Consider the following 26,283-nt stretch of genomic DNA (forward strand, 5'->3'; position numbering starts at 1 on the left):
TGTGTGTGTGTGTGTGTGTGTGTGTGTGTGTGTGTGTGTGTGTGTGCCATTAGGAAATCCAGCTGTGTGTGTGTGTGTGTGTGTGTGTGTGTGTGTGTGCCATTAGGAAATCCAGCTGTGTGTGTGTGTGTGTGTGTGTGTGTGTGTGTGTGTGTGCCATTAGGAAATCCAGCTGTGTGTGTGTGTGCCATTAGGAAATCCAGCTGTGTGTGTGTGTGTGTGTGTGTGTGTGGGTGTGGGTGTGTGGGTGTGTGTGTGTGTGTATGTGTGTGTATGTGTGACATTAGGAAATCCAGCTGTGTGTGTGTGTGTGTGTGTGTGTGTGTGTGTGTGGTATGTGTGCCATTAGGAAATCCAGCTGTGTGTGTGTGGTATGTGTGCCATTAGGAAATCCTGCTGTGTGTGGTTTGTGTGTGTGTGTGTGATGTGTGTGTGTGTGTGTGTGTGTGTGAGCCATTAGGAAATCCTGCTGTGTGTGTGTGTGTGTGTGTGTGTGTGTGTGTGTGTGTGTGTGTGTGGTGTGTGTGTGTGTGTGTGTGTATGTGTGTGGTATGTGTGTGTGTGGTGTGTGTGTGTGTGGTTTGTGTGTATGTGGTGTGTGTGTGTGTGTGTGTGGTTTGTGTGTATGTGTGTGGTATGTGTGTATGTTTGTGTGTGTGTGTATGTGTGTGGTGTGTGTGTGTGTGTGTGTGTGTGGTATGTGTGCCATTAGGAAATCCAGCTGTGTGTGTGTGTGTGTGTGCCATTAGGAAATCCAGCTGTGTGTGTGTGGTATGTGTGCCATTAGGAAATCCAGCTGTGTGTGTGTGTGCCATTAGGAAATCCAGCTGTGTATGTGTGTGTGCCGTTAGGAAATCCAGCTGTGTGTGTGTGTGTGGTATGTGTGCCATTAGGAAATCCAGCTGTGTGTGTGTGGTATGTGTGCCATTAGGAAATCCTGCTGTGTGTGGTTTGTGTGTGTGTGTGTGATGCAGGGCTTTGAACCGGTTCAAGGAACGAAAACGAAAACCGGGAACTTTTTGTATTTTACAGGGAACAGAAACAAAACCGGAAACGTTATTATTTTTTAGGTTCTGGAACAGGAACACTTATTTAAAATAATGGGAACCGGTTAATACCGGTTTTATTTCGTTCCTCAAAGTTTTTGTTGCCTAATTAACTAAAAAATAAAAAAGTAATTATTTTCCTGCGCACGTTACCATGACGGCTGAGGTTCACTTCCTGTGTGACATCACATCAGACATTCGCTGACTGAATGGAGAGAGAGCGGTGGATTACAAAGTCTCCACTCCACATCTTAAATAAGAGGTAAATTACGATCCATCGTTAATTAAAACGCTCATTCCAAACACAATAACAATAGCTATATTTGTCGACTCCACGTTAATGATGGACTAGCGAACATTTGGCTAAATGGCGCCAACACCTCTGTTTGCCTAATGCACGTGTCTTAATAATGTCGTTACGTTTGTGTGGAAATTTTCTCTTTTAACAATAAACTAAACATTTGAAATAATTGTAGGCCTATTTAATTATTATTATTATTATTATTATTATTATTATTAATATAATTATTATTATTTAATAATGGTTGTAATATTATTACATTTGGTTTAAGCTGGATGAGAAAGATGTGACATAATTCTATAGCATTAAACAGCTGACAGGAACGAAATTAACCGTTCCGGGAACAGTATTTTTTTGTTCTAACCGGTTCGGGAACGTCAATTTATTGGTGGAACTCATAACCGGAAACGTTATAATTCCGTTTCTGTTCGGAACGAACCGATTGGAAAAAAAAATCGGTTCAAAGCCCTGGTGTGATGTGTGTGTGTGTGTGTGTGTGTGAGCCATTAGGAAATCCTGCTGTGTGTGTGTGTGTGTGTGTGTGTGTGTGGTATGTGTGTGGTGTGTGTGTGTAGTTTGTGTGTGTGTGTGTGTGTGTGTGTGTGTGTGTGGTATGTGTGTATGTTTGTGTGTGTGTGTGTATGTGTGTGAATTGGGGTGGATTAGCTCTCAATTCTCATCATGTCTTGGACAGTTTCCCCTTCACGGATTAAGCCTAGTCTACACTAAACCCCTAGTCTACACTAAACCCTTTCATGGATTAAGCCTAGTCTACACTAAACCCCTAGTCTACACTAAACCCTTTCACGGATTAAACCTAGTCTACACTAAACCCCTAGTCTACACTAAACCCCTAGTCTACAATAAACCCTTTCATGGAGTAAACCTAGTCTACACTAAACCCTTCCATGGATTAAGCCTAGTCTACACTAAACCCCTAGTCTACACTAAACCCTTCATTCAGTGGGGGTTTTCATTGATGTTTGCTTTAGTTGTGGACCAGACTTAATCCATTAAGTTTGCTTTAGGTGTGGACCAGACTTAATCCATGATGTTTGCTTTAGGTGTGGACCAGACTTAATCCATGATGTTTGCTTTAGTTGTGGACCAGACTTAATCCATGATGTTTGCTTTAGGTGTGGACCAGACATCCATGATGTTTGCTTTAGGTGTGGACCAGACTTAATCCATGATGTTTGCTCTAGTTGTGGACCAGACTTAATCCATGGTCGGAAGCCCAGCCCATAGCATTTCATCCGACTAAGGTTGATGTCGGCGGGTTTATTTGCATCAAATTGTGTTTTCTTTTTCAATACTCACGTTGCATCGTCTCACGTCGGGTCACGTAACGTCACGTCAGTGTGGCAGCTTTTACATTCAACCAAACTAGCTCTGCTGTTTAATCTATGTGTTTTTGTGCTGTTAATGTGCTTTTGTCCCCTGGCGTTGGGTTTAACCTCTGCTCTCTCTTGCCCTCTATCCCCCTCCCTCCCCCAACCTCTCCTTCTTTTGCCCTCTTTTTCACCCCCCCCCCCCCCCCCCCATCGGCATGCAGGCGTATGAGCGCTCGGAGAGTGAGGAGGTCTCCGTCATCAGTCAGCTGGTGAGGAAGATGCTCATCATCATATCACGGCCTGCCAGACTCCTGGAGTGCCTGGTAAGACAAAGCCGTTTCCCCTTCTCATCATGACATTTACTGTGTGCGTGTGTGTGTAACTACATACATCATACACACATTCTAGAGGGTGACACGGGAATCAATTTTCACTCCCGTCCCATCCCGAGCCTGCACAAATACTCCCGTCATATCCCGATCACGTGACTGTCCCCCCAAAAATCTCCTGTCCTGCAAAATCCCGAGAGAAAGGCTCCCGAATCCCGTCCCACTCCCGTTTTGTTCCCTATGTTGTCTAACGCATTGGCTCCCAAAGGGTGGGTCGTAGGAGATTTTATTTGGGTCGCCAGCATAGTGACAATTTATGTTGTGTATTAGGCCTAGCTTATACCTTATATAGCTTAGGAACTCCTTCTGTGCACATTTAGAACACCGCCAGAACGTGGATATCACCCGCAAAATGATACAATATTTCTGTCGGGCGCCTATCATGGATCTCACAGTTGCAAAATTCAAGGGTGAATCAGTTTATGTTTGCACGAACAATAACGGACATCAGCTCTTCAACATGGCCCATTAAAATCTAGAAAGTATCATTTTAAATCGTAAAAACCCTGCTGTCAACAATAGGCTAAAGCAGACATCCATAGACCGGACATGAGGCTTATTTGTGTCATAGGCCTAGGCCAGCGTTTCTCAAACTATGGGCCGCGGACCGGCACCGGTCCGCAACATGGAGACTGCTGGTCCGCAGAGCCGTGGAGTGAAATTAGGCCCGGTGCTTCGTGTGATAATTTGCTGCGCAAATTTCTGTATTCAAGAGGAAATACTTGCTAATTCGATGTCATTAGACATAGAGCCGATAACGTTGGTAGCAAAGCTCCGCTTCAACCTGTCGGAAGGCTGTTTATTTATTTAACGGCATTTAATAGTGGATTCTTGCCATTTCCGGCATTTAATAGTGGATTAATAGTGGATTCTTGCAATTCTTACATGAGGGAAACATTCCAAAACAATAGCACCCATATATTCAAGAGGTTCAACCAGGCGCTCAGGTGAAGTTATCAAGTCGTCAAGCGGTGCTCTTGGGGTAGGGAAAATCCAAGGAAGGTCCCAGGCACTCAAAGAATTCCTTCTCCTCTTTTACATTTGAGTGCCTGGGACCTGCTATTACTTAATAGCACCCATATAGTTGCTGTTGTTTTTGTTTCCTGAATCCTTACATTCAGGCATTCAAATTAAATTTCTTTAAAAAGCATGTACATTTTTTCTCCATTTGCCTACCAGTGTATGATGCATTGCTTACATGAGGGAAACATTCCAAAACAATAGCACCCATATAGTTGCTGTTGTTTTGAGAAGTATTTCTCATGCTAGCATCATGCAACCATGCAAAAGCAATTAACTATTATAATTATTATATCTTACATTAGTAAAGCAGTCCTCTGATGTGCATGTTTTCACAAACGTTTTGTGAACAATGTTAGCACTTTAAACATTGACTGCTTTGAAGTGAAAGTGCATGTAACAATATAGTATAATAATAATTGTGATAATGATAATCATCATGATAATTTGATGGGGGGGGGTACGTGTAGGTGGGCCCTATGACCCCAAAGTCTGCCATGACCGGGCCTTAGGTCAAAGAAGTTTGAGAAAGGCTGGCCTAGGCTACAGATAGTTTCAATTGTAGATAGGCCTCTTTAAAGTTAATGGCAGTCTTCTCACGTTCCATCTTATTTTGGATTTAAAATGCACAAAAGTGCATTAGAAAGGCTATAATTTAAATGGACATGTAGGCCTAAACGTTATTTCCTCTTTCCAATCTTGCGAACTTCACTACAGTAAAGCTGCATTGCCATTTATTAGCTAGTTTCCCATAACAACCCCCACATAGTAGAGGTGACGAGGGTTATTAAGATCGACTTTGAACACAGTGAGCCATACAACTTCACAATTACACTGTATCATAGTGTTAAGGTGTTGAGTAAAGCTACACTGTTTAGATTGATTTTGTTACCATGTCTGTTTATTCCTGCCGTTACAAAAACTAGCATCTCCGATAACGTTAGCGATTAGCTCATGTTGATATGACAATAGAAAACACCTTCAGTTTTCGGTGTACTCGCTGACGCTGATTGATTGGCTTGTGAACAGTGCAGTTGCTATGTATTGCTCTGATAGGCTACTCTGCGGCTAGCAGTAGCCAATCAACAAACGTATTGTGAGTTGTAAGTGGTTCACTTTTCTAGAAATGCCTTGCAATTTTTGGGTGCACTCACCGCATGTTTTAATTTAATCTCCGGCTCCGTTCCCCTCCCGCCCGCTCCCGTTGATTTCTGCCTGTTCCGTCCCTATCACGTTACCAACAGTGAAATTGACTCCCATACCGCAGGACTCCCGCGGGAATACCGTGACCCGCAGGAGTCCCGAAAAATTGTCACCCTCTAACACATTCCTCCACAATCCAATCTGGAAACACAGTCATGCTGTTTATATTGTAGTCTTTAAGGGCTTAGGGCTCTACAGTAAAGTGGCAACCACTTCCTCATTCCTGGTTGCACAAAATTTCCCCACATATTTGGTATAATCGATACTTTTAAGAATTTCCCCACATATTTGGTATAATCGATACTTTTAAGAATTTCCCCACATATTTGGTATAATCGATACTTTTAAGAATTTCCCCACATATTTGGTATAATCGATACTTTTAAGAATGACTTTTTAAAGTAACATGCGTGTGCACAGATCATGCTAGAGCCTCCTCTAGCCTGTGGCTGTGCGTCTTTTTTCCTCACACACACGTATGCGCAGCTGTCGTGTCATAAACAGGGTGTGTTTCCTATATGTTGACTAATCTGTGGCGGGCCTCCACAAGATCAACACTGGCCGCCGCACAATAATGTTCCATGTTGTACTATTGAAATGAGCTAAATGTTCCATGTTGTACTATTGAAATTAGATCAAATCCTTTCATTGAGCTGTGCTTTTCATGCACGCAGCCTTTCCTTGCCCCGCCCGCTCTCTCTCGTAACGGACCCACTGCCCCTCCTCTGTATGTTCATTTAACAAAAACATTAACAGATTGATTCAAGATGCCACTAACTGGCGTCCTGATTGGCGTTGGCACTAACTCATACCTGTCAACATTTAGCTTTCCAAAAACGGGAGATTTTTTTTTTTTTGGGGGGGGGGGGGTCAGTGTTTATACCGGATCTGTGTTTGCATATTTAATACGTTTCATACACGTGTTTCAACACTGCATTTCGATCGTTGCTTTTACCTTACCATTACCTTACGCATGCCAGTTATGTATCCACCAGCTGCCTGCCTGCAGCCTACTTCCAAAACTCCAAAGCTGCTTGCTGTCAGATTTGGTTCCGAGGGAACAAGTTCAGTGTATCAACAACACTCAATAACAGTTTATGTGATGTGTTAATCAATTAAATTCCCAACAATTTCACAACAGCTACTTCTGGAGTAGGCCATTCAACTAGCCCGCTTGCTTACGACGAGACTCAGGCTGCGCAGTCGGCACCCGCTTCCTTATTTGGGTTTTGGGTTGCCAGGTTTTAGCCTATGACAAAACGGTTGAAATTGAAACTAAGTGATCGTGTATGTGTAGGGTGTATTTCATACACAATCTGGCAACCTGAATGCATCAATGATTTTAAAATGAAGTTTGATGGCCATGCAAATTACGGGAGTTTTCCGGGAGAAATAACAAAACGGGAGGGTGCTGGGAGATGGCATTGAAATACGGGAGAAACCCGGGAAAAACGGGAGTGTTGGCAGGTATCCACTAACTAGCGTTCTGATTGGCGTTGGCAGGAGTTTGACCCTGAGGAGTTCTACCACCTGCTAGAGGCTGCGGAGGGCCACGCCAAGGTGGGCCAGGGCATCAAGACCGACATCCCCCGATACATCATCAACCAGCTGGGCCTCAACCGAGATCCCCTCGATGGTACGCACGCAACCCTCTGCACACCCCTCCTCGACCCGCTCATAGATAGTAAGGCATGTTGTGTATGTTAGCTGTGATTATTATATAGTTCGGTGTTTCTCAAACTTTTCAATGCAGTATGTATCCCTTAACGTTTTTCCTTAACTAAAGAAACAATTTAAGGTATTCTGTGCAACACCCTTAAATAAACCCTTACCTAAGGAGAAATTAAGCCTTAATGTTCATACTTCAGGGGAAAAACTTAAGGTGTTTACCCTCACTATGCCTCGCAGTGGCACCATGCGTGTGTGTGAAAAAAGTCCCGTCTGAAACAGTGTTGCGCGGCGCAGCGTTCCAAATGTTGTGTAATCAAATACACCGGTATGGCGGTATATTAAAAATTCATATCATAACGAAAATATACACCGGTATACGGTGTGAACCGGTATACCGCCCAGCACTAGTATTTTGTGTTTGTAAGCTGTGTTTGTAAGCTGTGTTTATAATAGATGGTATAGTAAGCTGTGTTTATAATAGATGGTATAGTAAGCTGTGTTTATAATAGATGGTATAGTAAGCTGTGTTTATAATAGATGGTATAGTAAGCTGTGTATGTAAGCTGTGTTTATAATAGATGGTATAGTAAGCTGTGTTTATAATAGATGGTATAGTAAGCTGTGTTTATAATAGATGGTATAGTAAGCTGTGTTTGTAAGCTGTGTTTATAATAGATGGTATGTAAACACAGTTTGACTGGGCGCTGTGTCTTTTGGCAGGCATGGTGCAGCTGGACCAGTACGACTCCATCGATCCCATTGCTGTGGAGTCGGAGGAGACCACAGAGGTGAGACATCGTCCGTGAGACACACATGAGATGTGTTTACTTTTTAAGATAAGACCTCATCCGAGATGTGGATGAGACCCATCTGAGACGTGCTCCTGTACAGAGACGTGCTCCTCTAAGTGGAGAGTGAGACCCATTTGAGACGTGCTCCTCTAAGTGGAGAGTGAGACCCATTTGAGACGTGCTCCTCTAAGTGGAGAGTGAGACCCATCTGAGACGTGCTCCTGTAAGTGGAGAGTGAGACCCATCTGAGACGTGCTCCTGTAAGTGGAGAGTGGGACCCATCTGAGATGTGCTCCTGTACAGTGGGTTCCAGTTAAGAATTGACACTTCATTCACCATCAAGGTGATTCACGCAGCTGGGTGAAATGTAAGTACAACTGCAGCCGCTTGGGGGCAGCATAGTCCGCTGTGGCGTTCCAGGGTCGAACCTGACGGAGCATTCGACAGCAAGGACTGTGATTGGCCGAGTTTTCAGTGCGTTTCTCTGTGTTTTTAGCAGCCCCTGCAACATGCTAGTCCACTGTAGCCTATAAGCTTTGTACATAATGTTAAACATAGTTTTGGATTCAGTGGCAAGATGTCTTGATTGTACAGTGCCTGTCTCTCAGTAATGTTTTAAAATGAGAGCTTCGTCAGCTGGCAGTAGGCTACTTTGTCGGCAGTCATGAGAAGTTCGCTTGCTAACAGAACATAAATATGCTGCCCAGAAACCTCGTGAATAGTTCTGATTTGTTTTACTACACTAACGATGTTAAATATAGCCTTTGCCTACAGCATCTCCTTAACAGTAATGTTAACAAAATGACAGCATTCATATGACAAAGGAAAACGAATTCGGTCACTCAAGACTGTGCCACAGCAACACAGCATCCTACCCAATAGGCCTACTCGAAGCAGACAGCGTTGTCTGACGGTCGAGTGGGTTAATGCGCGTATTTCCAGAACAGGTTACAACTTTCAGGCAGTTCTGAGTTCGAATCTAGGCAGGAGCAGAGCCATATAAAGGCCTAGGCCTATTGTGATCATTTTTTGCAAGGTGTTGCTCCTGGCAATACTTGTTTATAAGACGTTTGGTGATTAGTTGATAGCTGTTTTTGGGACACGTTAAACGTTCTTTATAATGAGCGCATCCGGGGAGTAAAACGACTGTTACGCGCTGTGACAACTGTATGCTACAATGATTGCAATACAAAAATATGCGCGTGTTAGTTTAGTTAGTTTTGTGATGTTTTGCACTTTTGCCTCATGTGTTTTCAGGTTTGAGGGCTTTTTTGGCAAGATTGACCTTGGTTAGACTCTGCATGTTATTTCTCCGTATGGAAAATAAAGTCAGTTTTCGACACACGTCTGTTATTAGTTCAATAACAAGTGTTCCTTGTTAAAACATGTGACTAGTGAAACTCAAATGATTTTAGAAATATTTAGCCAAAGCCAAAAAGTGGCTTGACTAACGTTTCGATGTTCGTTAGTTAAAAACATCGACGCATCGACACGTTAGTCAAAGTTGAATAATGTTCTGCACCTTTTACTAAAGAATAAAGAAAATTAAGAAGACATCTGAGCTGCACCGGCGTCTCTCCTTCTCTCTAAAATATCTGTCCTGGCCTGGTTGCACCGGATTGTCGCCAAACGACAGAAGCGCGGAGAACCCTCCTTTGTCTACCAAAAAGTGTTACTTTGTGCCCCGCGCTCCCCCACTGCTTGTGAAAAAAGGGGATGGGGGAGGAGGGCTTAACGTGAAAAAGCTTAATGTCCCAAAAAGGCAACAAGTCATAATGGTAGGCTACAGGAAGTGGGGGGAGGGTATGGGATGACCAGAGCCGTCTTCGCTGTGCTATTCAGAAAGCATCTTCTATTGTCTTTCCAGGCGCACACAGCTCGTTACCATATAGCCTATCGACTGCCTTAACAGATAGGCTCTGCTCTTGGGTTTGGCCTCACAGCGAACTCAACCCTCTTGTTGCTTGCAGTTTGTTAAATAAAGCGATGCAGATTACATTATTTATTTCTGATTAATTGCGTCTTTTGATGTCTTTTGCAACATCTGCTTGTTAGGCTGGGCTACTGTCAATGTCCTGTACAGGTAAATGTTCAACAATTGCTGGTGTAGGCCTACAGGCTAAAATCAATTAGGGACTGTTCGTTATTTATTTAAGGGGCTACCGGAGGAGTTTTGGCAGCGTTAGTCAAAAAAGACGTGACCCTCCCTCGCCAGCAAGAATTTTTTCTATGACCCATCAAAGTGATTGAGAAAAGACGCATGACCCTCCCCAGTCCCAACAATTTATTGATGCCTTCTGTAGGCTACTGGGTCAATTTGGGAGCTTGCATACGACACCTTCCTTGAAATGCATTGAAAAGGCTGTCGTTTGCACAATTTCACAAATAATCACCGGGACCGAAAAAATCCTGTCAACTTTTCCCGGGTTTATCGCGTATTTTAACTTTTTCCTCGCTGACTTAGGAGGACCTGCAGGGCCGTCGCAAGGGTGTGCGAGGCCCTGTGCGAACTTGACAGATGGTGCGAGGCCCTGTGCGAACTTGACAGATGCATGAACTTACGTGCATGAAATCATGCGATAGCTTACTTTACACATAGCCAAGGCTACCGTCGGTGCATTTTAGTAGCCTAGTCTAATAAGCTACACCAGCTTGTCTTTAAGAGGGGAAATTGTATAGCCTATAACATTAGCTGAGTCACATATTTGGCCATATGGTGTTTATCATAGGCTACACCACGAAACCAAATAGTGTAACAAAGGCGAACACTTTAACAGGGGAAATTAATTGGGCATGAATCATTGGGCTGAACGGTATTTGTCAATGAGCAGAAACACACACATTCAAACTGTTGATAAGATGTGCACTATGGAAACTGGTCTGTAGGCTAACATTGGACAAATAAATGACACTGACTCGCCATATCCTAAACATTGTCTTGCTTTGCCGCAAACTCAGCAATGAAATTTTGCAGGTAGTAACGTCTTTTTCAGGTAGTAACGTCTTTGACACTGAACTCCGTGTCATTCAGACTCAACCCTCTTGTTGCTTTGATATCTTTTTCGTTGTCGTTTGAACGTTAGCAAGCAGGCATGTTGTGGTTGCAATTTAAGTGAAATTTCTACAGTAGGCCTACAACATGCAACATGCTTGTTAGGCTGGGCTACTGTCTTGTACAGGTAAATGTTCAACAATTGCTGGTGTGCAGGCTATAATCAATTAGCTAAATCATTTGTCCAGCTGTTTAAAAAAAATTCGTGCTAAATTCAAACGCAAAAGGTGCTCTGATATCTTTTTCGTTTGAACGTCGGCAAGCAGGCATGCTGCGGTTGCAATGAATGAGGATAATTGGTTTTATCTGCGGGTTTATTTTTTGCATTATTTTGAATATGACTCGCTCCAGTCTCAACAGCACGTCTACTTTTTCCACACGCATCTAAGTTCTAACACACATCTCCTCTCGCTTTCTCTCTTTCCATCCCTGCGCACGGGGCTTTCTTAAAGGAGCTGCACCATTTTACAACAATTGCATCTACATTTTCATACTAGAATGTTTTGTCTGTTTAAGTGTAAGCTTAAACTACCGTGATCAATTTAAGTTCCCATGCCCCCGCTGAAAGTCTCATGCGCTTATCGTTACACTATCACATCTATAAGTAACGTGACAAATAGGGTATAAGATATATAAACTCACGCTATTGTATTATCATATATGTTTGGTAATGGCTCACTGCGTCATGGAAGCAGTTAAGTCAAGTCGCATCAAAAATAGTAGTGGCAGAACTCCCAAGTGACACCTTTTGGTTGTTTGTGTCAACTGCAGTTTGTGCCATTTCTGCTGAGAAAATGGGGTGCGTGATTCATGAAGGAACCCGTCCAAACTTAACTGGGAGAGTGGAGAGTGAGACCCATTTGAGATGTGCTCCACTAAGTAGAGAGTGGGACCCATCTAGAGCTTAGATCGGGCCCAAAAAATCAAGCCCGACCCTACCCGAGCCCGTGCACATTGTGCCCGACCCGGCCCGACACTTTAACTGTAATTATGAGCCCGAGCCCGATTTAAACCCGACAGTTTTTAAATACGTGGGCCATTATAACTGACATTCTCAACTAGCCTACAATTCCGAGTTGTTTGAGCTAGCCTACAGAAATCTGTTTAGAATGGTCTTAATGAATAATGCAACGGAGGACGAAGCATGTAAACTATGTTGTTTGTTTATAAAGAATGGAATGGATCTCAAATGAATCCGGATGAAGAAACATAAGCCACTTACAACGTAAAATTATGTCCCTGCAGCAAAACTCAACGCATTTCTCTGTGAGGGCTTGCCTTGCTCTCAGGGCTATGCTTGGAGAAGTGACAAAAGAGAACATTGAAAGCTGACTATCATTTTTTCTGCCATGGCAAACCTGCTTCATGTGTCTGTTCATCATCAAAGTCCCCGCACACTTAATGCACGCGACAAAGCATACCTGACAAATGCATACTTGCCGACTTTCCTCCAAACTTGCTCAGTTATTTCTCCTGTTTTTATGTTTTTTCTTTACATCTTCAAGCTTCATGTTGCACCTGCAGGTGTGATGCGTGAGCTACACAATACAGCACAGCAGGTGTGATGCGTGAGCTACACAATACAGCACAGCAGGTGTGATGCGTGAGCTACACAATACAGCACAGCAGGTGTGATGCGTGAGCTACACAATACAGCACAGCAGGTGTGATGCGTGAGCTACACAATACAGCACAGCAGGTGTGATGCGTGAGCTACACAATACAGCACAGCAGGTGTGATGCGTGAGCTACACAATACAGCACAGCAGGTGTGATGCGTGAGCTACACAATACAGCACAGCAGGTGTGATGCGTGAGCTACACAATGATGCGTGAGCTACACAATACAGCACAGCAGGTGTGATGCGTGAGCTACACAATACAGCACAGCAGGTGTGATGCGTGAGCTACACAATACAGCACAGCAGGTGTGATGCGTGAGCTACACAATGATGCGTGAGCTACACAATACAGCACAGCAGGTGTGATGCGTGAGCTGCACAATACAGCACAGCAGGCCCGGTGTGATGCGTGAGCTGCACAATACAGCACAGCAGGCCCGGTGTGATGCGTGAGCTACACAATACAGCACAGCAGGCCCGGTGTGATGCGTGAGCTACACAATACAGCACAGCAGGCCCGGTGTGATGCGTGCGAGTGGAGAAGCTGCGCATGACACGTGTTGCGCAGATGACATTACAAATGACATTTTGTAACTTTGTAGCCTAACTTTTGTTACTTAGGCCTACTTTGCTAAATATATATATATATACACTAATTCTGACTATGGCATAGCTTTAGCTCCCCACCCAAGTAGGCTAATGATTTAAAGGACCCGACCGGCCCGCGGATAGTAGCTGGACATATCGGCCCGCGGGCTCAGGCTCGGCCAGAGAATCTAAAGAGATGAAGGAGAACGGTAGGAACGCCTGAGGGACGTTCTCCAGTAGAGATTGGGGGGAACGGTAGCATAGATGCACACAAAACACATGACCCTAACCCTAACACATGACAACACGGAGAGTCCAACAGCACCGAGCCCTGCTCTCTCTCGCTCTTTCTTTCTTTTTTCTTTCTTTCTCTCTCTCTCTCTCTCCTACTCAGCTCCACAGGGCACAACAGGAAGGGATTTAAATTCTAATGAGTCTCTCTCTCCTCCTCTCCTCTCCTCTCCCCTCCTCTCATCTCCTCTCCTCTCCCTTCCTCTCATCTCCTCTCCTCCTCTCCTCTCCACCTCTCCCCTCCTCTCCTCTCTCCTCTCCTCTCTCCTCCTCTCCTCGCCATCTCTCCTCTTCTCCTCTCTTCTTTCTTTCTTTCTTTCTTTCTTCCTCTGTCTCTATTCTCTCTCTTTTTCTCTCTCGGTTTCTCTCTCTCCCTCCCACAGCAGAACCGCTTGCTGCTCACCCCGTCTCGGAGGAAGCCGCTGGAGAGTGATTTTGAGACCATCAAACTCATCAGTAATGGGGCTTATGGGTAATGTAGTCTTTCACATCTGAGAAGCATGCACTCAGACAGCAAAGACCAATATTAAAATGATTCAGACATGTCAGGGGACCCTTACATATTCCTCTGACACACTAGAAATATATTTGAAAATAAACATTGTGGTAAACATTAATATAAATAAACATTGTGATAAACATTAACGTAAAAAAACATTGTGATAAACATAAATAAACATTGTGATAAACATTAACGTTAATAAACATTGTAACATAAACGTAAATAAGCATGAATCATGAACATACTCATAGAGTGGAATGTAAACATAACTGACATAACTGGGGGGTATTCCAGAAAGCAGGTTTACTGGCTTAACTGGGTATGTTAACCCAGAGTTAGCGGTAAACCTGGGATTTCAGTTCCAGAAAGCTCAAAAATAATCAGGCTATGTAAGTAACTATGGTAACATAGGCTCTGAACTTAACCTGGTAGGGGGTAGGTTTTGTTCAGGTTATGTTCAATTATGTTCGGTTATTTCAGTGCATGTTCAATCAGGTATTTTTACACTTGTCACACAATGGCGTTTCATTTTGACGAAGGTCCGATTGACAAAGAAGCACAAAATCATGTAATTTTCATCCGTGCAATTCACCGTGAGAGGGCGATAAGACCACGACATCACATGATAGCCTATCCATTCTTTTCCAAACGAGTTTTTCAAGAGCGCTAGAGTTTTTCAGCTGAATCCTAAATATGGCTACTTGAAAAGCATTCTCCATCCCTACATTAGGCTACGCATGGTGGATTAGAATAGAATAAAATAAATCTTTAATGTAGGCTAGCTAGCCTACACCATAGTGGACATTTGTGTTTGGCTCACCAGACAGATGGACAAACAACATCTGACACATTGAAGATATAATTAAAACAAGTACAGTACAAAAAAGGGGAAACCGCCTGCAGAAAAATAATAAATAAGTTTAAATATAAGTACAGCTCAGCCGGGTATGCATGTTGTCACTAAGTTTGGTTAAGAATGCTGATGGCATTTGGGATAAAATATGTTTTTAATAGGCTACACACGCTCTCCGACTGGAGTTTTTGTAGTGTTGGAGACGCAGAGCATATCGGCAAGCTGTCGGTCGGTGCGTAAAGTTTGTCTTGCGCAAAAGCAGTTCCTGCGCAACATTCATTTTCCTGGACACAAACCCAAGAGGATCATTAAAGTGTAGGCTAGTTTCACCAACTGGCAGGTCAGCATCACTTAGCCTATTACATTTTCCAAATGTGCACCGAAATGTGTCCAATAGGTTACCCATGCCTTCTGACATTCACCCTTCCGATAATGGAGCGCAAAAGTTTAACTTGGCCCACAGCTGCAGGACCCGCGTTAAAATAGAAAATTACATTTGGGATTCTCAAAGAATTCTATGGCCCACTCAATCTGTTACAGCTAGGCTAGTTTAAGAAAGCATCATTCAAAGCAGTCAATACAATACGTGATGTCCAGTGAATTATTTAATTGTTCTTTTGACATTAAATAGGCTGTCTTAAACATACGCATTTACACGGTCAGTTAGGCTATTCTCTGCCAAGCAAGTATTGCTCTTTTTTTGTTATTACAGTTCTCTCCTCGACTACTCCGCTACTTGGAAAAATACGGTGCTTTTCGTTTCGCCGGTTTCACTCATGGTTTCGACTCTCAATAGATGATGCCTTTATAAGTTCGCCGTGAACGCGCACAACTCTAGGTTATCTCACACAGGGTTGATTGAACTAACTGGTAACCGGTGTTTTGGAACCGACAGCTTGGGTTTAGTCGCCACAGGTTCAGACAACCCAGAGGTTAAGTTTTATCTCAGTGTTTGTTAAACCTCCTTTCTGGAATACCCCTCTGATGGCTTGGTCTTTAGTTAACGGTGTGTGTGTGTGTGTGTCCGTGTGCGTGTGTCTATGCGCTTGTCCGTGCGTGTGTGTCCATGTCCGTGTGCGCATGTGTGTGTGTGCACATGTGTGTGTGTGTGTGTGTCTGTGTGTGTGTGTGTGTGTGCACATGTGTCTGTGTGTGTGTGTGTCTGTGTGTGTGCGTGTGCGTGTGCGTGCGTGCGTGCGTGCGTGTGTGTGCGTGCGTGCGTGCGTGCGTGTGTGTGCTGGCTCCAGGGCGGTGTATCTGGTGCGGCACAAGGACACCCGTCAGCGCTTTGCCATGAAGAAGATCAACCGTCAGAACCTGATTCTGCGGAACCAGATCCAGCAGGTGTTCGTGGAGCGCGACATCCTCACCTTCGCAGAGAACCCCTTCGTGGTCAGCATGTTCTGCTCCTTTGAGACCCGCAGACACCTGTGCATGGTCATGGAGTATGTGGAAGGTAGAGAAGCTAACACACACACACACACATACTCACACTAATTTGTACACACACACACACACACTCACACACACACACATCATCTCCCATATACTAAACACACGTGCACACACACACACACACACACACACACACACACACTAATATGTACACACACACACACACACACACACATACTCACACTAATTTGTACACACACACACACACACTCACACACACACACATCATCTCCCATATACTAAACACACGTGCACACACACACACACACACACACACTAATATGTACACACACACACACACACACACACACACACACACACACACACACACACACATCATCTCCCATATACTAAACACACACGCACACACATCTCCCATATACTAAACACACACACACACACACACACACACACACACATCATCTCCCATATACTAAACACACACACACACACATCTCCCATATACTAAACACACACACACACTTCATCTCCCATATACTAAACACACACACACACACACTTCATCTCCCATATACTAAATACACACACATCATCTCCCATATACTAAACACACACACACATCATCTCCCATATACTAAACACACACACACACACACACACACACACACACGTCATTTCCCATATACTAAACACACACACATCACCTCCCATATACTAAACACACACACACACACATCATCTCCCATATACTAAACACACACACACACACACACACACACGCACACACACACACCATCTCCCATATACTAAACACACACACACACACACACACACACACCATCTCCCATATACTAAATACACACACACACATCATCTCCCATATACTAAACACACGCACACACATCATCTCCCATATACTAAACACACACTCATCATCTCCCATATACTAAACACACACACACACACACACACACACACACACACACACGTCATTTCCCATATACTAAACACACACACATCACCTCCCATATACTAAACACATACACATCATCTCCCATATACTAAACACACACACATCATCTCCCATATACTAAACACACACACACACATCACCTCCCATATACTAAACACACACACATCATCTCCCATATACTAAACACACACACACACACACACACACACACGTCATTTCCCATATACTAAACACACACACACACACATCATCTCCCATATATTAAACACACACACACACACACACACACACATCATCTCCCATATACTAAACACATACACACACATCATCTCCCATATACTAAATACACACACACACACACACACACACACACACACACTTCATCTCCCATATACTAAATACACACACACACACACACACACACACACACACACATCATCTCCCATATACTAAATACACACACACACACACTTCATCTCCCATATACTAAATACACACACACACATCATCTCCCATATACTAAACACACACACACACACATCATCTCCCATATACTAAACACACACACATCACCTCCCATATACTAAACACACACACATCATCTCCCATATACTAAACACACACACATCATCTCCCATATACTAAACACACACACATCATCTCCCATATACTAAACACACACACACATCACCTCCCATATTCTAAACACACACACATAATTTCCCATATACTAAACACACACACACACACACATCATTTCCCATATACTAAACACACACACACACACATCATCTCCCATATATTAAACACACACACACACACACACACACACACACACACACACACACATCATCTCCCATATACTAAATACACACACACACACACTTCATCTCCCATATACTAAATACATACACACACACACATAATCTCCCATATACTAAATACACACACACACACACTTCATCTCCCATATACTAAATACACACACACACACACACTTCATCCCCCATATACTAAATACACACACACACACACTTCATCTCCCATATACTAAATACACACACACACACACACACACACTTCATCTCCCATATACTAAATACACACACACACACACACACACTTCATCTCCCATATACTAAACACACACACACACGCACACATCATCTCCCATATACTAAATACACACACACACACACACTTCATCTCCCATATACTAAACACACACACACACACACACACGCACACTTCATCTCCCATATACTAAATACACACACACACACACTTCATCTCCCATATACTAAACACACACACACGCACACTTCACCTCCCATATACTAAATACACACACACACACACACACACACACTTCATCTCCCATATACTAAATACACACACATACACACACACACACACATCATCTCCCATATACTAAATACACACACACACACACACTTCATATCCCATATACTAAATACACACACACACACACACACACTTCATCTCCCATATACTAAATACTAGGGGTGGGCGATATGGACAAAAAATAATATCTAGATATTTTTTGTGATTTTGACGATAACGATAATTAGTCGATATCCTTTAAAAAATTGTTTTTGTTAAAGTCTGAGTTACTTTACAGCTCATTATTTATGAATAGCATCATTACAATAATAACCAATAACCTAACCTGTGACTTTTTAACCAAATCAACCAATGCATTGACACTCTGACACATTTCCAATTCTGCCCCCACTTGTGTGTGTGGCAATGACATGGTCTAGCCAGCTACATTAGAGAAGATGAATAGGCCTAACAGTTTACCAAGAGAAAGTCTGAAGCTGAAGTTCCTTTCAAACCTTTACATAGGATTCAATGTAAAACTAAGAGCAGACCAATAGAGTAGCCTACATCTCAGTTATTTCCTTCTATGTTTTGTTTTAGAGCAATCACGTAGGCTAGCATTCCAAGTTACAGAATAGAAACTAATGCGTTAGCTTATGGCTAATGTAAATGAGAAATCCCATAGAGATGCTAACGGTTAGCATAATCGGTAAACGTAGATATTTAGAGCGAACTTCAGTCCATTTACAAAAGAGTTACATGAGAATAGTTATTTGTTTACAATTGACTATTAAAATACTCAAAGGCTAATGTTTTCTCTACATATACCGTGTAGGAAATCAATGCTACTTGAACAGAAGTAGCCGCATAAAATCCCAAGTAGGCTACTCTTGCTGCACAAAATAAACATTAGGCTGCGTGGGACAACGTTGTGACTCACTAGTGATCACGTGACACTTGCTCTGCTGCACTTCTCCCGCATAGCCTACCTCCTGGGAATGTATGAGTCTTAAGTGCGTGATTTCGAGTGTTTTTCCCCCATAAGTAATTTAAATACTCGATAATGTCAATTTGCACATCGTTAAAACAACAATCACGATATTATCGCAGACGATATATATCGCCCACCCCTACTAAAAACACACACACACACACTTCATCTCCCATATACTAAATACACACACACACACACACACACATCATCTCCCATATACTAAATACACACACACACACACTTCATCTCCCATATACTAAATACACACACACACACACACACACTTCATCTCCCATATACTAAATACACACACACACACACACACACTTCATCTCCCATATACTAAATACACACACACACACACATCATCTCCTCAGAGCCGCCTGCACAGTCTTAACCTTTGTGGTGATGTCACTTGGTCATTTCTGTTGTGGTGATGTCACTTGGTCATTTCTGTGAGGCGTTTCTGACCCTTGACCCTGTGGCCACAGGAGGAGACTGTGCCAACCTGCTGAAGAAGATGGGGCCACTGCCAGAGGACATGACGCGCATGTACTTCGCCGAGACTGTGCTGGCCCTCGAGTACCTGCACAACTACGGCATCGTCCACCGCGACCTCAAACCAGACAAGTGAGCTTACACTGTGTGTGTGTGTGTGTGTGTGTGTGTGTGTGTGCAGCAGAGTGATAAAAAGTTGATGTGAAATTATAGTGTTCAATGAAGAAACTGAGTGTGTATGAGAGAGAGAGAGAGAGAGAGAGAGAGAGAGAGAGAGAAAGTGTGTGTGTGTGTGTGTGTGAGAGAAAGAGGGAGTAGCCCTGGCATTAAAAAGTTAAAGTTAAAATGTTTGTGTTAATTAAAGAGGCCCTATGCAACAATTTTAGCAAAAATGACCTTAATTATGCAGGTTGAGAGTCGTTGTGATTGTTCTACAACACTTTTTGGGTCGTTTGGTGGGTGCTTCGTCTCCCCCTAGTGCTTCTCCGTGGAAAAACCTAATATGCAACTTTCTGGTCGCGGTCCGAACACATCCGCGGAAATACTCGAAAATGTAGTCAGATTGTAGTTTCTAAGAAGACTGCAAAACGGACTCCGACTTGGCTTTTTTGCTGTTGAAATTGTAAGTAGTAACAAGCTCAGCTCGAGTTGTCACCAAATTGACGTCATCTGTTCATTAAAACGCACATTCACAGATAATCTCTAGCATGCTTAGATTTATTGAAGTGCTTTGGTGAGGGTGAGAACGTGAGAGAGAGAGAAGCCCATATGCCAGAGTCTATAATTGTCCAAACGCGCAACCAGCGCTGTTTCAGTTCAGCGAAAAAGGTAACGAAAAAAACTCTGTATTTTCAATGTCAATCAGTCCAAAAATGAAAATAATCCACGGCAATAATAATCCATAAATCCGAGGGTGTGTCAAGACAGTCTTTGAAACTCCGCAAGCACAAAAAAAAAGGAAAAAGGATAGATCTCACCTCGAAATCATCTCCAGGATATGCAGAAAAACCAGTCAATTATTCCTTATATCGGGCGTGAAGAACAGGGTAATTCCAGTGTGAAAAGTAGGCTAAAGGAGGTTATCAGAAGCTCAGATCGCCTTCTACCCCTGTTCCTTCATTCATTATTTTCTCCCGGCTTTCTTCCCTTGTCCCATTTAAAAATGATTCTCCGAGAGCGCAGCCATAGGGCCAGAACAGGAAAAGTGGGTGAGAGTGAGCGTGGAAGGGTGAGTGACAGTTCTAGACCCTATCGTCTGTTTGACTATACTCGCCCTGGATCACTGACTTACGCCCATCGTCATCAAGATAGTTAGCGAACTATAAAGATGGTTAGAGAGAAACGGAGCTTATAGAGCTCAATACTACCTGGCCAGGTTTTTTAAACAGTACATTATAAAGAAAAGGCAACTTTTACAGTGAGAGTTAGGCCTGTTCCACATGAAGAAACAATTAACAAATCTGTTATATTTTACAAAAATAAATAAGACTTGTCTTATATTATAATATGGCCATTTATGTGGCGGATGCTACAAGCCTACCCTTGGGTGAACTTCGTTTTTGTAATGTGATTTGATAGTCTTTTGAACAATGTGTTTGCTCGACCGTTTTATTCTGAGCCCTAGGTATTAAGCTTAATTTATTGATGGCTAGCTCGCTAGCTAGTGGGGGTTTAGCGTAGCAGTCACTTGCTACCGAAGCTGCAGGGGGAGCTATGTCGTGAAAAATGCGAGCCCAAATCAGGCGAAAACCCAGAAAAAGCGAAGGAATAACCAGAGGGCTTCTTTAATATCATCTCCGTCCTAGAGCATGTGTGTGTTTGTTTGTTTATTTGTGTATGTTAATGAATATCATCTCCATCCTAGAACATGTGTGTGTGTGTTTATTTGTTTGTGTATGTTAATGAATATCATCTCCATCCTAGAGCATGTGTATGTTTGTTTATGATTGTTTGTGTATGTTAATGAATATCTTCTCCATCCTAGAGCATGTGTATGTTTGTTTGTTTGTGTATGTTAATGAATATCATCTCCGTCCTAGAGCATGTGTGTGTTTGTTTATTTGTGTATGTTAATGAATATCATCTCCATCCTAGAGCATGTGTATGTTTGTTTATGATTGTTTGTGTATGTTAATGAATATCTTCTCCATCCTAGAGCATGTGTATGTTTGTTTGTTTGTGTATGTTAATGAATATCATCTCCGTCCTAGAGCATGTGTGTGTTTGTTTATTTGTGTATGTTAATGAATATCATCTCCATCCTAGAGCATGTGTATGTTTGTTTATGATTGTTTGTGTATGTTAATGAATATCTTCTCCATCCTAGAGCATGTGTATGTTTGTTTGTTTGTGTATGTTAATGAATATCATCTCCGTCCTAGAGCATGTGTGTGTTTGTTTATTTGTGTATGTTAATGAATATCATCTCCATCCTAGAGCATGTGTGTGTTTGTTTGTTTGTGTGTGTTTGTTTGTTTGTTTGTTTGTTTGTGTATGTTGACACTGTCCATCCTGTCTCCCTGGCCAGCCTGCTCATCACCTCCATGGGGCACATCAAGCTGACGGACTTTGGCCTGTCCAAGATCGGCCTGATGAACATGACCACCAACCTGTACGAGGGCCACATGGAGATGGACACGCGCGAGTTCATCGACAAACAGGTACTGCTCACCTGGTGGGAAACACACCTGACGTGCTCACCTGGTGGGAAACACACCTGACGTGCTCACCTGGTGGGAAACACACCTGACGTGCTCACTAAACACACCTGACGTGCTCACTAAACACACCTGACGTGCTCACTAAACACACCTGACGTGCTCACTAAACACACCTGACGTGCTCACTTAACACACCTGACGTGCTCACTAAACACACCTGACGTGCTCACTAAACACACCTGACGTGCTCACTAAACACACCTGACGTGCTCACTAAACACACCTGACGTGCTCACTAAACACACCTGACGTGCTCACTTAACACACCTGACATGCTCACTTAACACGCCTGACGTGCTCACTAAACACACCTGACGTTCCCACCTGCTGGGAAACACACCTGACGTGCTCACTAAACACACCTGACGTGCTCACTTAACACGCCTGACGTGCTCACTAAACACACCTGCTGTGCTCACTAAACACACCTGACGTGCTTGGCTGTATTCTGCTGTAATTTGTCAGGTTGATTATTAATTGTAAAGGCTGAAATGTGCCATTGCTGTCTATGCGTAAAGGATGAACAGCATGTCGCTAAAGCTCTTTTATTATTTAGAGTAAATTGAGTAAATGAGTTTCTTTGTAATGTCACTGTGTTGAATCTGTGTGGTGTGTATGTGCGTGTGTGTGTGTGTATGTGCGTGTGGTGTGTGTATGTGCGTGTGTGTGTGTGTATGTGCGTGTGGTGTGTGCAGGTGTGTGGAACCCCTGAGTACATAGCCCCGGAGGTGATCCTACGGCAGGGCTACGGCAAGCCAGTAGACTGGTGGGCCATGGGCGTCATCCTGTACGAGCTCCTGGTGGGGTGTGTGCCCTTCTTTGGAGACACGCCCGAGGAGCTGTTTGGACAGGTGGTCAGTGGTAAGACACACACGCACGAACACACACACACACACACGCGCGCGCACGCACGCACGCACACACGCACACACACATACACACACACACACACACACACGCAAGCACACACACACGCACGCACACACACACATACGCACACACACACATAACACACCTATCAAACTAGAAGAGATACACACTCATGATGCTGTACGTGAATATATTTACTACATACAGTGAACTAAATCTCTCAGACATACACACACTTACACACTTTCGCTCTCTCCTTCTCACTCTCTTACACTCACTCACACACACACACACACAGATCCTCCAGATGCCCTAGCAGGCTGTTGGCGTGCTTCAAAGTGGAGCCTGACGTCTGAAGCCTTTCACATTGCATAACCCAGTTTGTGTAATTGGATTTACGTGTGTGTGTGTGTGTGTGTGCGTGTGTGTGTGTGTGTGTGTGTGTGTGTGTGTGTGTGTGTGTGTAGATGAGATCATCTGGCCAGATGGGGACGATGCCCTGCCTGTGGATGCACAGGATCTCATCACCCGTCTTCTTAGACAGAGTCCCCTGGAGCGACTGGGAACAGGCAGGTCACACACACACACACACAATGTCCACAGAAAGTTGTTGGGATAGAAGCTCCTTACATGATCTGTGATGCAATGACCCAATTAGGTGTCGCCACCTGACATCATAAAGTGGGTGGCGGCCATGTTGGAAGTATGCAAAAGAGAATGTAATGTAGTTGTGGTTGCTAGGTTGTTGCTATGATAATTTAGATGCTTGCTAGGTTGTTGCTAGGGAACATATGCTGGTTGCTATGCAAAATAAAGTGGTTGCTATGATAATTGCTAGGGTAATCATGTTGGTTGTTATGGTGGTTGCTAAGTTGACATAGTGGTGGTTGCTAAGTTGTTGCTAGGGTCATTAAGATGGTTGCTATAGTAACTCAAGTGGTTGCTAGGTTGGTTGCTAGGGTAATCATGTTGGTTGCTAGGTTGTCATTGTGGAAGGGGTTGATAGGTTGTTCCTAGGATACTTGAGGTTGTTGCTAGGCTTTTGTTAGGTTAGTTGTGGTGGTTGCTATGCTGGTTGCTAGGTTAATCTCATTGGTTGCTACATTGGTTGCTAGGTTGTAACTGTGGAAGTGGTTGCTAGACTGTTGCTAGAGTATTTGACATGGTTGCTAGGCTGTTGCTAGGGTACTTGAGGTGGTTGCTAGGCTGTTGCTATGGTAGTTACGATGGTTGCTATGCTGGTTGCTAGGGTAATCATGTTGGTTGCTATGTTGGTTGCTAGGTTGTAATCGTGGAAGTGGTTGATAGGTTGTTGCTAGGGTAGTTGAGGTTGTTGCTAGGTTGTTGCTAGGTTATCCATGGTGGCTACTATCAGAAATAAAGGAGTTACTATAGTGATTTGCTAGTATAATCATGTTGGTTGCTATGGAAACTTGCTATGTTGCTATGTTGGTTGCTAGGTAGGTGGTGGTTTAATATAGTTGGCTTGAGGCATAGTTGATGATAACTGGCAGTTGGAATGGCTGAACAGTTAAAAGTTGAGTAGTTTAAATGGTTAAATTATTAATTAGGGAATTATTGTAGTGAGGACATTTATTTTGAAACAGTTGTGTTCAGCCATTCCAACTGCCAGTTATCATCAACTATGCCTCAAGCCAACTATATTAAACCACCACCTACCTACCAACCATGATATGTAGGCCTAGGCCAGGGGTCGGCAACCCGCTGCTCCGGAGCCGCATGCGGCTCTTTGATCCCTCTGATGCGGCTCAGCTTTTGAAATTAATGAATGAATATTTAATTAAAATGTATTTTATTTTAGTTCGTTAATTTTCAAAATGTAATATTGTAAGTCTATCTGAGTAATTTATATAAAAAATTTTTACCTCACTTGACTCCCTCCGTAACCGTAGCTGCACAATATTGTTACATTCGCGGTTCGTTGCCATGTCAATATCAAACAGAATCACAGATTTCCCTCCATTTCAGTCAACGATAACACTTTAATTGTTATTGTTGATGTGTGCACTTGCTGTAGGCTAGATAAGGAAAATGTCAAAAAGGAAACGTCAGCGACCACAGCTTGCGAGCGCGAACACAAGGCTGAAATGGGAAAGTTTCCTTCCGAAGACTGATTCTGAAAACGCGGAATGAACTGCTCGTTATATATCGCACACTGCAACGAGTTATTGCTGTGTTAACCCTGTTCGGTTCCACTTGCATGTGAGAAATCTTTCTCACATATGAAAAATATAAAGACAAACCTGCGCTCACGTTTAAGGGCAATTCCGCGCAAAACTGTCACATCCATAACGCCAACACAATGACATGGTATTTAGTTGGCGTTATCACAGTTTTGCATGGAGTTTCCTTTTAATGGTGAAAGGCCTCAATTCTTGCATGAAACTTCACCTCACTGAATATGAGACAGCCAGACTCCAAGGCCATCACCAAATCTAATCTCTGGTAGGCCTAATGTTCAATTTCGCCAATGACATGTCAACGAAAATTGAGTGTTGTGTTGTTAACTATGATATTACTTTGCATACCAAAGGACACTGGAAAAATTGGGGGTGGTGTTTAGCCTACATGGGAAGCCTAAGGCCTATACTTCTGTCATTCCACTTTACATTTCAAGTTACTTGCACATTAAAACTAGTAGAAAATGTAGGCTATTTTTAGGCTATTTAAAAATCCTCTGTTGAATGAAAGTAACGTTAAATATCTAAACTTTTTCTTGTATCCGTCTTTATGTGGCTCTTCTGAGATGAAAAAAATAATACATTTGGTAAAAGTGGCTCTCCA

General features: G+C 43.1%; 1 protein-coding gene across 11 annotated transcripts in view; it reads left to right on the top strand.

Annotated features, from left to right (window-relative positions):
* mast3b (microtubule associated serine/threonine kinase 3b) overlaps positions 1-26,283 on the top strand; it is a 152,370-nt gene that overhangs the window by 85,441 nt on the left and 40,646 nt on the right. For 8 of the 11 annotated variants that reach the window (XM_076279195.1, XM_076279197.1, XM_076279199.1 and 5 more), the window contains 9 exons: positions 2,903-3,004; positions 6,797-6,929; positions 7,685-7,752; positions 13,692-13,780; positions 15,911-16,119; positions 19,882-20,020; positions 22,416-22,548; positions 23,304-23,469; positions 23,946-24,047. In XM_076279195.1, the coding sequence (XP_076135310.1) occupies positions 2,903-3,004; positions 6,797-6,929; positions 7,685-7,752; positions 13,692-13,780; positions 15,911-16,119; positions 19,882-20,020; positions 22,416-22,548; positions 23,304-23,469; positions 23,946-24,047 (1,141 nt within the window). The remainder of the gene's footprint in view (positions 1-2,902; positions 3,005-6,796; positions 6,930-7,684; positions 7,753-13,691; positions 13,781-15,910; positions 16,120-19,881; positions 20,021-22,415; positions 22,549-23,303; positions 23,470-23,945; positions 24,048-26,283) is intronic. The other 3 variants (XM_076279198.1, XM_076279201.1, XM_076279205.1) reach the window with 1 other exon arrangement.

The sequence above is a fragment of the Alosa pseudoharengus genome, unplaced genomic scaffold (assembly GCF_046254945.1).
Source record: "Alosa pseudoharengus isolate Yale_2024_CS ecotype anadromous, Long Island Sound unplaced genomic scaffold, YU_APseudo_1.1 YU_APseudo_1.1_scf_11, whole genome shotgun sequence".
Taxonomy (NCBI): Eukaryota; Metazoa; Chordata; class Actinopteri; order Clupeiformes; family Clupeidae; genus Alosa; species Alosa pseudoharengus.